Source organism: Sebastes umbrosus, chromosome 4 (assembly GCF_015220745.1).
Source record: "Sebastes umbrosus isolate fSebUmb1 chromosome 4, fSebUmb1.pri, whole genome shotgun sequence".
NCBI lineage: Eukaryota > Metazoa > Chordata > Actinopteri > Perciformes > Sebastidae > Sebastes > Sebastes umbrosus.
Genome location: NC_051272.1, coordinates 9,929,248 through 9,943,578, shown reverse-complemented (window position 1 = coordinate 9,943,578; position 14,331 = coordinate 9,929,248). Strand labels below are relative to the sequence as shown.

The 14,331-nt window shown below is 41.3% G+C and overlaps 1 protein-coding gene across 2 annotated transcripts in view; it reads right to left on the bottom strand.

Moving 5' to 3' along the window:
- The window catches only part of aass (aminoadipate-semialdehyde synthase), a 34,418-nt gene that overhangs the window by 16,975 nt on the left and 3,112 nt on the right, over positions 1–14,331 (bottom strand). The window contains exons 2-13 of one of the 2 annotated variants that reach the window (XM_037766873.1): positions 13,676–13,910; positions 13,384–13,560; positions 11,432–11,516; positions 9,254–9,321; positions 8,988–9,134; positions 8,818–8,896; positions 6,894–7,021; positions 5,003–5,151; positions 3,607–3,729; positions 3,067–3,178; positions 2,869–2,928; positions 558–625 (exon numbers count right to left, since the gene is read on the bottom strand). In XM_037766873.1, coding sequence (XP_037622801.1) covers positions 558–625; positions 2,869–2,928; positions 3,067–3,178; positions 3,607–3,729; positions 5,003–5,151; positions 6,894–7,021; positions 8,818–8,896; positions 8,988–9,134; positions 9,254–9,321; positions 11,432–11,516; positions 13,384–13,560; positions 13,676–13,894 — 1,415 coding nt within the window. In that variant the 5' untranslated portion in view covers positions 13,895–13,910. The remainder of the gene's footprint in view (positions 1–557; positions 626–2,868; positions 2,929–3,066; positions 3,179–3,606; positions 3,730–5,002; positions 5,152–6,893; positions 7,022–8,817; positions 8,897–8,987; positions 9,135–9,253; positions 9,322–11,431; positions 11,517–13,383; positions 13,561–13,675; positions 13,911–14,331) is intronic. The other variant, XM_037766874.1, reaches the window with a different exon arrangement.

The window sequence follows — 14,331 nt, the reverse complement described above, 5'->3', positions numbered from 1 at the left end:
GTTGAGGGGGACAGAGAAACATGCAGGGCAGCTCCGCTAGCGAGTTAGCAGCTAACCGGCGAGGAGAGTGCAGCGAACGGGAGCAGAGGGAAAAACAAAAACAAAAAAACAAAAGACGGAGAACAAGAGTGGGAACGAGACGGAACACAATAAAACTCAGTAGAACAGTGAAGAAACAGCAACAAAACGAGAGGAAAGACAGCTGACAGAGGGAGAAGCGGCAGTCAGGAGACGCCAGCAGTGCTCACCCACCGGCACAAACAGAAACAAACACACGCGCGCGTACGGAGGCAGCGAAGGGACAAACAGTGCTACTCAGGGTGAAGGGTATTTGTTATATATTGCACGTCTTGGTGCAAATATTTGTACATATTTCATATATTCTCATTTCTTATTTCGAAGGGGACCCTCTGGATGCACTGTGGCGATTTATTGCTTCAATCTACTACATTTACTATCAACACTGATTGGATATCCACATAAAAAGGTGGCGGATTTTCCTTCCAACAGATAAACTGTATAACATACTCACAGTTCCAGTGTGAAATAAGTCTTACCTCCTTTCTCGAAGTTTTTCAATGTATTCAAACTTTGGGGTGAGGACTCCGTTTGAGGTGATGACGGCCTTCAGGAACAAAGAGACGACATCACATCTTACAAAATGATTCAGTTGTTTCAATCATTTGCAAAAGAGTGAAATAAGTCTTGCCAAATAAATACATTTAAAAAAATGGTAGATGGTAAATGGTAAATGGACTTGGACTTATATAGCGCTTTTCTAGTCTTCCGACCACTCAAAGCGCTTTACACTACATGTCAGCATTCACCCATTCACACACACATTCATACACTGATGGCAGAGGCTGCTAAGGTGCCAACCTGCCCATCAGGATCTAATCTAAATACTCATTCACACACACATTCATACACTGATGGCAGAGGCTACTAAGGTGCCAACCTGCCCATCAGGATCTAATCTAAATACTCATTCACACACACATTCATACACTGATGGCAGAGGCTACTAAGGTGCCAACTTTGCCCATCAGGCTTTAATCTAAATACTCATTCACACACCGATGGCTATACCTCCGGGAGCAATTTGGGGTTAAGTGTCTTGCTCAAGGACACATCGACATGTGACCCGGAGCAGCCGGGGATCGAGCCACCGACCTTCCGATTGGTGGACAACCTGCTCTACCCTCTGAGCCACAGCCGCCCTAACGAAGGCAATGGAGACCAAGGTCTTTTGTTTCAAGAATTACAAGGCTGTCAATCGTTTAAAATATTTAATTGCGTGATTGTCCATAGTTGATCGTGAATAATCACAAATGAATAGTAAATTTTTTTTATCTCGAGCCCAACAGGCAACAACATCTGTCAGTGTGTCAGTGTGCTGACTTGACTATGACTTGCCCCAAGCTGCATGTGATTATCATAAAGTGGGCATGTCTGTAAAGGGGAGACTCGTGGGTACCCATAGAACCCATTTTCATTCACATATCTTGAGATCAGAGGTCAAGGGACTCCTTTGAAAATGGCCACGGCAGTTTTTCCTCGACAAAATTTAGCGAAAATCTGGAGCGTTATTTATCCTCCTTTGTGACAAGCTTTTATGGCATGGTTGGTATCAATGGATTCCTTAGGTTTTGTAGTTTCATATGATACCAGTATCTTCACTCTAGCTCTAAAACTAAACGGTACAACTTAAATATCCAGTTTCAAGGTGAGCAGCACCCAAGATCAGTGTCACCAATTCAGTATCTGACCAAATGTGATATATGGTCAGAATCTCCTGTTCTGCTCCTGAGATAAGGGGTTGAATAATTTCCAGAAAAGTGTTTTTGGACCTTTTTCAGTGCTCCAGGGATGACGTATTTTTGTAGGCCAACCAGGAAGTTAGCATCAACCTGGTTCCCTCGACAAAAAGTCAATGGGATTGTTCTATTGGGTTTTGGATTATTGCAGAAAATAAGCTCCGTGGTAAACACACATTTATGATACTTACATGTTTTGTTCAGCAAGATAAACTCCACAAATGAACACCACTTTTATGTTTTTTGAAGTGTGAATGCAATCACCAGAAGTAAAAAGCTAACATTAGGCTATAAACGAACTACACCACGGTCGCGAGAACGCGATACACAACGAGGCTGTAGAGGAGGACGAGCCAGCGTGATGACATTTAGTAGTCTCATTTAGCCACTTGTTAGCAACCGCTTTTTTAAGACAAAAATTCAGGAGTGGGGTATTCATTGATGTATTTTATATCGTAGAAAATCTCTTCAGCTTGTGTTAACCACAGACCTTATTTCAGGCATCTAAAAACCTATTTGAGGGACCCATTGACTTCCAGATGAGGGAACCAGAAGTGCTAAAATGCTAACTCATTTCTGGGTTCTAGGACTCATTCCTGCACCACTCTATTTTGTCATAATTAGCATATCAATTCTTGAGTTATGGCCAAAAACTTGTTTTGTGAGGTCACTGTGACTTTTACCTTTGACCACCAAAATCAAATCAGTTCATCCTTCGAGTCCAGGTGGACGTTTGTGCCAAATTTGAAGAAATTCCCTCCAGGGGTTCCTGAGATATTGTGTTCACAAGAATCGAACAAAAACATAATGCAGCCACGATTATCGGCGGTGGGGAGGCATAAAAATGTGTGAAACCTCCATCTAACTTCTCAGGCTAAATATGTACATGATTCATTGCTCAGTTTTGCTCACATCAGACTGAGATCATGAGATAAACTGCTGAGTCATGAATTGGTATCCCATAAAATTAATTTAGAAAATGAAGAAATAGCAGATCTAAAAACAACAGCAACACGCTTCTGTAGCGAATACAGTGAAATATTTCACTTACGTCTCTGACTTGGGGGCTGAAGTCCTCTTCCTCCAGTGGTCTGGTGGCATCTGAAGGTAGCTGATGATGACACGACACTAAATTTAAATCCCTGTCTGTCATGTTTATAATTAGCCAGTTCACCACGTGAAACCTCTGCCAGCCCTGTGCCAAAGCAAACAGAAGCCAATAGCAGACGACAACACCCAGACGTCTTACCATCTCCCAGAGGTAGGGGAAGAGTCGGTCTCCAAAGTACTCGGTGGATCCGATGGGAAGCTGAGCAGGAAGGTTGTCGATGGAGCACATGAGGATCCCGTTTCCCTCCACACTGCCGGGACCAGAAGCATTAATGTTACTTATATACAGTATAATTAACACTTAGACTATATGCGGTAAACAATACAGGTCTAAAATTACGTAGATTACATCAGAACTGATTTCATGCTGACAATGAAAAATTGTCAATCAAATCAAAACATTAAATTTCGTAACTAATTTGCGACTGGACTGGAAGGACAGAAGCCTTCGCTTTCTGCTGCAAAAGGAATGAATGCTCCTAGCTGTTATGGTTTTCATTTTAGATGGATGTAAACAGGCAGACTCCAGGCAGAGAGAGTAATAACCTGAAACCTCTCAACGTCTGACAGCAGCAGCCTGCAGACCAGCTGAGTGAAAGTGAAAGCCTTAAACAGAAGAAACAGAAACGTGCAGGTGATGCTGGTGATGAGACACAGGTCACAGATGTCAGTGCTGTACCTGTCGTGATCTATGTGCTGGTCAGCGTCGTACATACAGAAAGGCTTGTCGATGGTGGTGCAATCGTTCATGAAGTCTATGGAGCCCCCGGTGTCGGCCGATATGTCACAGATGGCCAGCAGTCTGCAGAGAGAGATGAGGAGAGACGGTGTTCAGGAGGTCAGAGCGACAGGCTGAACTGTCCCTCTGTAAACAGGACTGAAGAGAACGATGTCACCTTTGACCTCTGTGGAAATACAGCAGCTATCTACCACAATGCACTGCTGTCCATTCACTAGAACAGACATTCAGCCAGTCAGGTACATCACATTTATTGTGTCTAACTGAGAGGTTGAGGACACGTCAGCGTCAGAGCAGGGGACGGATCTATTCCTGTTCTACTGATGGAAAAATAAATCTATTTCCCTGTGAGGCTGTAACGCTCATTACACACTGGAAAAACAACTGTTCAAAAGAAATCTTAAAGGGTTGTTTCAGATTGTTTGAAGTGGGGTTATATGAAGCACTTCTCCATAGCCAGTGTATTACCTACAGGAGTACCAGCATAGGAGCAAAGCGATGTACTGCTGTGGACGGGGGCAGCAGCAAAACATACTTTAGACACCTGAAAAATCTGTTTACGTGTACACTATATTTAGAATATTTTCATCGCTTTACCTCGCATCTCTGGCGGGAAGCCTTTATATTTGCTCTCTTCAAAGCCACCAGACTCCTTTGACAAAAACAGTAATTTTACCTCTCAGAACACGGGAGTTGCTGATCTGTCGCTGCTTCGATGGGTTAGTTTGTTTGTGTTATTGTGTGACTTTGGTGTTTTAAAGGGTTAGTTCAGATTCACCAAAGTCACACAATAGCCCAAACAAACTTACCGTCAAAGGAGTCTGGTGGTTTTGAAGAGAGCATAGATAACGGCTTCAGTTCCCCATCAGAAAGGGCTGTCTGACGGCGAGGTAAAGAGTTAAAACCATAGAAATGAAATAGGAGTAGAAGGGTCATAGAACTGTTTGCTGTGGTAATTTCACTAGTACAAAAGAAAATGGCGATTGTTGTTAGTTGTTATGGCGACAACAGAACACATGTCAGTGGGGCCGTAGTGTGTGTGTGTGTGTCGCAGTTCGCTGGGAAGAGAACGGATGCAGCACCCGGACACAGCTAGCTGGCTAGTTAACTACCTAGCTTGTCCCACGGCGGAGGGTCTGTTTTCATACTCCATGAACGAACACAAACTTAACAACCAGACAAAGAAGATGTGAACTGAGGCAAAGATGCATCGATCTGGGTTGAAAATGCTTCAGTTAGAATCAATCTCCAGTTGACTCTTCATGAACAGAGAGAAACAGCCGGAGCTCCTGGTGAGTTTGTGGTTGGTGATATTCCAACAACGCGACGCTCTTACTTGTGAGGCAGGCTTGGTGATCCCTCAGTGGCCATTGGCAAGTTCTTGATCGGTCTTATCAGCTTCTGGGCGTCCAGTCGTCTGAGTAGTCGGGGGGTGTGGGGGTCCCAGTAAATACCATTGATCAGACAGGTTGTGTAGGGCGCCACCTGTGGTTAAGATGACATTTTGAACATTTTGACTGTGATGATTCCTGAGCTGTGAAGCATAGAAATAAATTTTATTCATTTATTTGCCTAGATAGTATTTTTTTAACCACTTTTTATACAGATTTCATTCAGTCTTCACCAAATTTGGTACAAAAAAGTAACCATTTTTGATCTTCTGTAATGCTGCGTTCAGAAAATGAGGAGAAAATTTGCTTTGTGTTATTCGCACGAGTTTGACCGCGGGGTCATTTGTGTTCATTCACGTCACTCGCGCTACACGTGCCGGAGAGGAGGAGGGGCTTACCTCCACGTAGATATCAACAACATTTCATCAACTATGGGTGAAATAACCACTATTGCTGCTTTGTACATGTTGTGAAAGTCCCAGATATGCCGGAAAACCAAACACCGTCGTGTCTGGATTCTTAATATCATCCAAAGGCTCTCGGTGAATTTCACTGTATCTAGCAAGCTACACGTTGGCTGGATTAATCCAGCCAATATGAACCCAAAATAAACAGATTTTGCTGTGCTTTAACTGCAATAAATGGATCAAAGGGTATGGAGGACGGAACCTCCCAAAATAAAAAATAAATGACTCGAAAAATAAATAAAATAAATTAGTCATTAATTGTTAAAATGTGAGATAAATTGATAGTTCTGTTTTAATTTGCTCTTTTATTTATTTACCTTTGAATTAATTCCCTTATATATATTTACTCTTCTGTTTAATTTCCACTTTTAATTATTTATGTATTTATTTTTATGAATTTTTAAATGTAATTTTTTTGCATTTATTTTTATTTATGTATTTATTTTGCATTTATTTTTTGATATTTATTTTTGCATTTATTTTTATATTTATTTTTAAATGTATGTATTCATTTATTTATATGTTTAACCATTTATTTATTTATTTATGCATGATTTTCCCTTAGAATTTCTTTAGAATTTAAAAAATAAATACATAAATAAATAAAAGTTGAAATTAAGCTAGAGAGTAAGTAAATAAGGGAATACAAAGGTAAATAAATAAAAAAGCAAATTAAAACAGAAATTTATGTCACGTTTTATCAATTAATTAATGGCTACATTTATTTTTAATATGATTTCTGCTACTTTTAATGGCATATTTATTTATTTATTGAGTTATTTATTTATTATTTTTTTATTTTGGGAGGTTCTGTCCTCCATAACAAGGATGCCGAAATAACTACATAATTATTTTAAGCACTTTGAGCTGCAACTTGTGGATAAATTAAGTTTATTATTAATGATAAACTTAAATGTCTGAGTTTTGGGCTGTTGGCTGGACAAAACAAGACATGTTAAGAAGTAATTGTAATAGATAATTTATAGACCAAACAATTCATCCAGAAAATAATCAGCAGATGAATCGATATAATTATTGTCAGTTGCAAAAAAATAATGTATATTTTTCAATCTATATAAAATTATTTAATTTCATTGCGGACTCTTTTACATGTTCTTGTTATGTGAAGGATCATTGATCAGGTAGACGTGCTGTTTTATTCTCTGTCTTCTGAGCCAGAAAAGTTGAACAAAGTTAAACAAGATCACAGCTGTGTGAAACCGGCCATGTGGCATCTGTAGTGAAATGCCAACCAGTAGCTGTTTAGTGCCAACGACTGAAATAGAGGACGAGGCCTCTGAGGGACTGACAGCAGCAGGTGGGTGTGATGTAACTGTGGTGTTGGTGGGATGGAAACTAGCAGACTCACGCTGGTCCTGAAGTGCGAGGTGTAAAGTTCAGGGTGGTCCTCGTATTCCATGGGGTCATAAATGCCGTCGCTCTTCCTCATCAGGTGGTGATGTCGGCTCAGAACGGTGGCGTACACTCTGCTCATATCTTAAAGAGAAAACAACAACATATTGTTAATGATCATGTATGCACTAAATACCACTTGACTTGGCAATACGTCGTCCAGATTAGGCTCTAATGACCACGCCCCCTTCTGTGGGAAACCAATCCAGTGTCCCTCGTAGATGGTAAAAGAGTAAACAGAAGAAGTTGAAACATGTCTCCAAACTTCTACTTTAAACGAACCGGTAATAGTAATAACGCTATGCCCACGAGTTGCTGTGTAAATCCAAAAACCCTGATCTCCTATTTGTTCCCCTGCCGTGTCCTAAAAAAGATATAACAGAGGGGCTTCATGGCTCCAAGCTATAGACCAGACCAGCATGGCTCTATGGCTCCAGGCTATAGACCAGCCCAGCATGCAGTCATCTCCGAGGCTGTGGTCCCTTTTGGGGGAAAGAAACTCTCCGTCACAGGAGAGAGAATGATGAAAAGCTGTTGTGTAGCGGGTTAACCGAGGCTTTCACACTGACATTTGAGTTTCATACGATACGTGAATATTCACTGTCAGTGTGCTAAATGGCTAAATGATGCTGGTGACAGTGACTAGCATGGCTAGCTAACGTTAGCTTGAGTGTGAGGCTGCTGCAGTAATACAGTCATACATTAACGTTATAGCAGCATCAGACTGTCGTCTCCAACTAAATCTCAGCCTATAGATCAAACAGTTGGTTATTAACACGTTGGTTATTTACAGACAAACTTTAGCCTAACGTGATTCAATCAGATATGTAGAGATGTCTGGATAAGCAATATCCGGCCACTGTGTTGGACGGGGGTAGACTGAAGGGACATGACGGCGATCAACCTTCATTTATTAAGGTATCGCCAACGCTCAGGTTCAGACAAGGTCACAAAATAATTATTACGTTTGTATAACAAGAGATGAATGCATACATAAAAAATTACAATCCAAACATACGTCAAATTGCATTGACGTCTACGGGATCTTCGGTTTTCTTTCCCCCAAAAGGTGGCGCGGCCTTGACTTTTTGCGAAGTACTCGTATGTGCCGGTCTGATGTATAACACGAGCACTCTGATCCGATTAACAAGGCTGTATTAAATAGTTCGAAGCTTCATTCATAACAGGGACGAATCTAGGATCAGGCCTTCCAATACACGGATATTTTCACAATGTCACGGCCATGTGAAATAAAGCTAAGTGGTGAGTGAGAGCGGTGTGAAAATGGTCGGCAAACGCAGCTTTGATTCATGTACGTATCATAACGACGGCTTGTATATCCCCCATCCTCGGTCTTGTGGTTTCCCTTTTTGAATGATGAATTTAGACTACCGCTGCCTGCTGGTGTGGAGAGTTATTTCATCTCACGCAGGCGCAGAACGTACGCGACAAAGGCGACAAGAGGCGACGCAACTGATGGCCTTCGTCGCTGCTATTTCTTTGATGTTGGCTTGGTTTGTCCCAAGCTTTAAGGTACATTTTGAACAAATAAAAAATATGCGATTAATCATGATTACATATTTTAAATCGATTGACAGATCTAGTTCTTTTGCATCATTTTGTGCAGTTGCCATGGTCACACAGCGAACAGATTACACACACACACATCTGTAGAAGAAGTGGATTATTTGAGAAACAAACGTGACCTTCAGTGTTTTCAAATGTATTGTCCCTCTGCAGCTCTGCAGCACTCGCTGTGTTGACTTCTTTACTGCTGACTTCTTCATTTGTGTGAGCTCATCCATTAACAGAACAACTACCAACAAGCAGTAAATGAATAATAAATGTCCCCTCACAAGACAGGCTTAGGAATTTCATACCTCCTGTTTCAGAGACGTCCTTCAACTCATGAGGTTCAACGTATTCAACAGGAAGCTCGTTGAGGATGTCTTGGGCTCCCTGCAGGAAAAAGGGAAGATAATAAAGTCAAAATCAGTAGAATCCGGATTTCTGTGAGTGTTTTTTTGTTTTGAGTTGAGCATTGTTGTACCTTGGAGACGTTACCGGTACCGGTGAAACAAAACGTCACAGGGCCGATAGATTTGGGCATGAGCCCCATGGAAATCTCATACCCACAATCCCTCACTGCCTGGATGGCCTGGCTGACATTCCTGTAGTTGTGAGCCATGCCGATGTACTGTGAACAGCAGAGAGACAAGGAAGTGACGGGATGAGAATCCCGTTGATGCATAAGAAACTGTTTTCTTGTCAAGTTCTTTTGTTTTTGGATCAAATTTATGACGAATGTTCTCTTACCATGAAGGGAGTGTGGTGACCGAGAGCCAGGAAGCGCAGCCCCAATCCATGCAAAATGTTAATCATTCCTACAAAAATAAAAAAACAGATTCATTCTGATTAAATACTATTTTGACATGAAGTACTTTCTTTACCTGGGGCCTCGTTTATCAGCGTATTCCTGGATTAGAGGGATAGTTCTGGTGTTTTGAAGTGGGGTTGTATGAGGTACTTCTCCACAGTCAGTGTATTACCTACAGTAGATGGAGTTTGGAGAAACAGACAGGAGTACCAGCACGGGAGCAAAGCAATGTACTGCTGTAGACGGGGGCAGCAGCAAAATGGATTTTAGACACCTAAAAAAATGAGTTGAAGTTTACGCCATATTTAGAGTATTTTCATAGCTTTACGTTGCTGTCAGACAGCCCTTTCCGATGGGGAACTGAAGCCAGTATCTATGCTCTCTTCAAAGCCGCCAGACTCCATTGACAAAAACAGTAATTTTACCTCTCAGAACAGGAGAGTTGCTAGTCTACCGCTGCCTTGATTGGTTAGTTTGTTTGTGTTATTGTGTGACATTGGCGTTTTAAAGGGTTATTTCGGAATCACCAAAGTCACACAATAACACATCGAGGCAGCGGCAGATCGGCAACTCCCGTGTTCTGCGAGTTAAAATTACTGTTTTTGTGAATGGAGTCTGGTGGGTTTGAAGAGAGCATAGATACTGGCTTCAGTTCCCCACCAGAAAGGGCTGTCTGACAGCAACGTAAAGCTATGAAAATACTCTAAATATAGCATACATTTCAACTCATGTTGATTCTTTTTTTAGGTGTCTAAAATCCGTTTTGCTTTTTTGTCTCTCACCGTTGACTACCGTACATATTTTTTCCGAAATAAAGTCCTTATGGGGTCCACTAGAAGGGGTGGGACTTCGCCTCTCTATACTCTAAGAGAGCTCCTCACTTAGTCTAAACTTTTCCAGCAAGGAGTCCTAGCTTAGGATTGATTTAGGACACTTCTTAGAGCAACTCTTTAACTGTATTTTAGATATAAAGCATGTTTTACAGTTCAACCAAGATAAAAACAGAAGTACTGATCATTGCTTCAAAGACCCAGAGAGAGAAACTGGCCTCCAAACTAAATACAGTAGGACTCAACCACAAAGAAAGAAATCTAGGAGTTATTTTTGATTCAGATTTTAATTTCAAGGCCCATGTGCGGGGTGTCACAAAAACAGTATATTATCATTTGAAGAACATCTCCAAAGTGAGGCCATGTCTCTCACACAGAGAGACTGATTCGTGCTTTTATAATTAGCAGGCTAGACTACTGTAACGCTCTCTTTTCTGGTCTACCGAGGAATACAATAAATCAATCACAATTAATTCAAAGTTCTGCTGCTCGAGTGCTGACCAAGACCAAAAGGAGAGCACACATTACGCATATTTTCAGAATCAGAAATACTTTATTGATCCCCGGGGGTTACAGTTGCTCTTATATAAACATAAAGAAATGTAAGAAAATAGAAATAAATTATGTAAACAATGCTACAATATATGTTAAGAAATATAAGTAAGTACTAAAAAATAAAAATAAGAAAATGAGAATAGAAGAAATATGAAATATATAAAAATATTTGCATTAACACGTGCGCCTGTTCACCTCGTTGCATTTAATCACGCCGCTCGAAAAGTTTGCTTTGCGTTTGGTGTAAATGCCCCATTAAGCCTTTTAAAAGTCCTCCTCCATGCTCCCAACAGTTTTTCACCTTAGGAGCTCTCTTAAGGGTTAAGATGCTTTGTGAATAACTTATCTTTACCAGGATCTAGTCTTAACTCTAAGGGGAAATTAGAAAACGTAATAATTCTAAGAATTTTCTTAAAAATTGTAATTTAGTTTGAGCTTTCCTTCTAAATAGATACGAGTTGATCAGAGCAAGAAGAAGATTTTGATTCAGCAGTTAGTTGTCATGTTGACACAAGTCTGACTCAACAGCCCTGACTGATCAAATGATGAAGGTCCAGTTGATTCCCATAGAAATGATTAATCGGCTTGACAGTCAGGTACTGATTTTTACTGTTACATTAGTTTCACAACAGCTGCTTCTTGCAAACACTTTCCCAACAGTCCCAGGAAATGACTGAGCAGCTGAGGCACACTGCAAAACCTAACTGTGTTTTTCTGAGGAGGTTTCCATACCTGCGATGCCGGCCCAGTGACCAAACGCTACGATCCGGAAGCCGTTAGCATCCACCATCTTCTCGTAGTCGATCAGACGAACCTCCTGAGAAGACAAAATTAATGTCGTTATAGTTTTTGAGGAGTTTTGTCGAAGGAAAGACAAATATACAAAATGATCTGAGTCATCTGGTTCTGCAGCATCAGCTCCAGTACAGAAGATAAACTTCTCTCGTACATTACTGTAGAGACAGAAGACCATTATTATACATCAGCTTTAATAAGGACAAACACTCTGTTGTTTGTGAATCTGTATCTTTGGGTTTGGCGGTGGTCAACTGCTGTGTATCTGTTCTCTGTGGGAATCAACTCAAAATGTATGATTTCACCTGAGGAGTCGCCCATTGTGCTACAGCACATTTACATAAAGTTAAACTTTTCTCCCCTCTCAGATCACGCTTGTTGTCACTTTGAGTCTCAGCACCTCTGATGCTGGTGCCTCCTCATGTAGCGGGTACCAAAATGACTTATGTCCTGCTGCTTCTTGACCCTTTGTTGCTTAATGTGTGACTGGATTAACAGTGTATTTTCACTTTATACCTAGTTCACAACACTACACAACTTTAGCCCTGATTTTCTGCTCCCCGACAAAAGGCTGAACTACCAGCATTCAAAATGAATGGGAAGACTTGTGACTTGTGAAACAGACTTGAGAGCAAGTAAAAAAATAAATATAGAAACATAATTCAAAGCAGTAAGCACCCACAGCACACAGCCAGCTGTCCTTCCTGCATTTGTCAGTTTAAACTGTGTTGTTTTTAGCCTGATTATGATATTTGTGTAACATTATCATACGATCTGCACACCGAGCTCTGATTGGTCAGTAGGCGATGCTTTTATACAAGTTGATCTCTTATCTCGAACAAAACTTGCTACGGAGCAGGTTAGGTGATCAGCATAAGTTACCATGGCGATCTACCCCGGTAAGAAGTGAACCACTGTCGTAGGACTGAAAACCCTGAAGGGTTAACCCTGAAGTAACCTCAATAACCCCAAATCCTGCCTCATAGTACAGGCCTCCAGTTACCCCAGCTAGATTTCTAATGGAGAGAAACTAACACAAAGTAGCCTCTAGAAGTCTGAATAAGTTTGTCTCCAACACTGAACATTCAGCTGTTTTTTAATTCTTCCAACACTTTCATCCTGTGAGGAAAAGCTCCGCTCTGTCTGTCCTCTGACTGCTCCATCAGTCTGCTTTAACACAGATACACACACCAAAAAAACAAAGCAGCATCTCCAATCACTAATAGTTAAAATAAGAAAGCTATGCCAACAAAATAAGGTCGGGGCGTAGTGGGAACATCAGATTATCTGTATGCAGGTTTACAGTAACACGTTCTCCGATTACCTGAATAACCTGGTTTCCCAAACTGGTTACGTAAACATAGTCATGGATAGAAAAGGTGGTATGTTGCACAGTTTGTAAAGTTGAAAGACAAACTATTCAGGGTTCAATGTTATTGTTTTTTTGTCACTTGTCCGGTCGGGCAAGTTAATTGTCATGTTTAATCTTTATCTAGGTAAAGGAATCTGGAGTTTGGCCCACATCCTGTAACGCCACCCAACTAAACTCTTGTTTACAAGATAACTGAAATGCTCGCTTGCGCTTCAGCTCCTAAACTTTGTCTGTGAAAAACACTGCAACATATAGCAGAAATGGTAATGGTAATGTCATACATTACTGGAAAAAAAATGATGAAATGTCAGACAGTGGTGTAACAGCTCCAGAGACAAATACTAATATGGGATTTATAATAGCTTTCCAAATGTGGCTATAGAAGTTAGTTTCTTCTATACTAACTGCAAAAATAATGCACTACAAAAATTAGTAAACAGCGACCTTTATATTATGAGTGTGCTTTATTGGGGTCAACTTTTGGGGGTACTTTTTGGGATCTTTTGAGCGCTCTCACCTTGTTCAGCAGGTCGTCCAGAAGCCCCATGTTGGGCTCCTGAGCCTTGATGGTGTGGGAGAAGAACGCGTACGTCTTCCTGGGGATGACCTTCTCCTCCGGCGGCCTCTTCACCCCGATGATCAGCGACGCCTCCGAAAGGTCCTCCTGAACGACGGCCCCCGCCCTCATGTAGTACTGAAAACAAAGCACAGGCTGCATCAGACTACTAAAATACTACTACTGCTATAGGAATAGTCTCCAAACTACTTGCGATTAGAGGGCATTTTTTAGATATTTTTCAGTGCCTCACCTTCTCGTGGATGGCTCTACGGTTGGATGGTTGGACCAGGACTTTGACGCCGGCGTTGGTGAGCTCTTTGACGTGTTTCGGGGCTAGCGGCGCCCTCCTCTCCCAGGGGTTGATGTCCTCGCGGCGGATGGCCATGACGGCCCTGTGGTGCTCATAGCGGCGCTGGCCTGCGAGGCAGCTCCGCGTCCTCTTTCCTTGGTGACTGAGGAGTCTGAACATGATTTCACACCCCCTGCTTTGGGACAAAGACACACCAGATTTATTGAATGTGCCGGCTCATTCAGCCGGGAAGTGACACAAAACTGGTGTGTACTTCCAAGCAATTACACCAAGCTTACTAATATTGCAAAACAAATACTTGGAAATGAGAGTGTGTTTCTTTGTACCATGTATTACAAAACAGCATCGGACTATAACTGGACAGTCAGGGGAAAGTATGATTGAGAGGTCAAAGGTCAAGTTACGTTTGCTGCTAAGAGAGAGCTGCTAGGAGAGCAGGTGGTTTGCAGAGACCAAAAAAACTGCAGTAAAACTTTTTCTGGCTCGGTAGCAATATGTTTCTGTAGCTGAATATCTCAAAGACAATATAAAGTGTTTAAAACAACATGATCATTACTGAACAGCACAGACACTATAATCATTAACTGTAGCCCCTT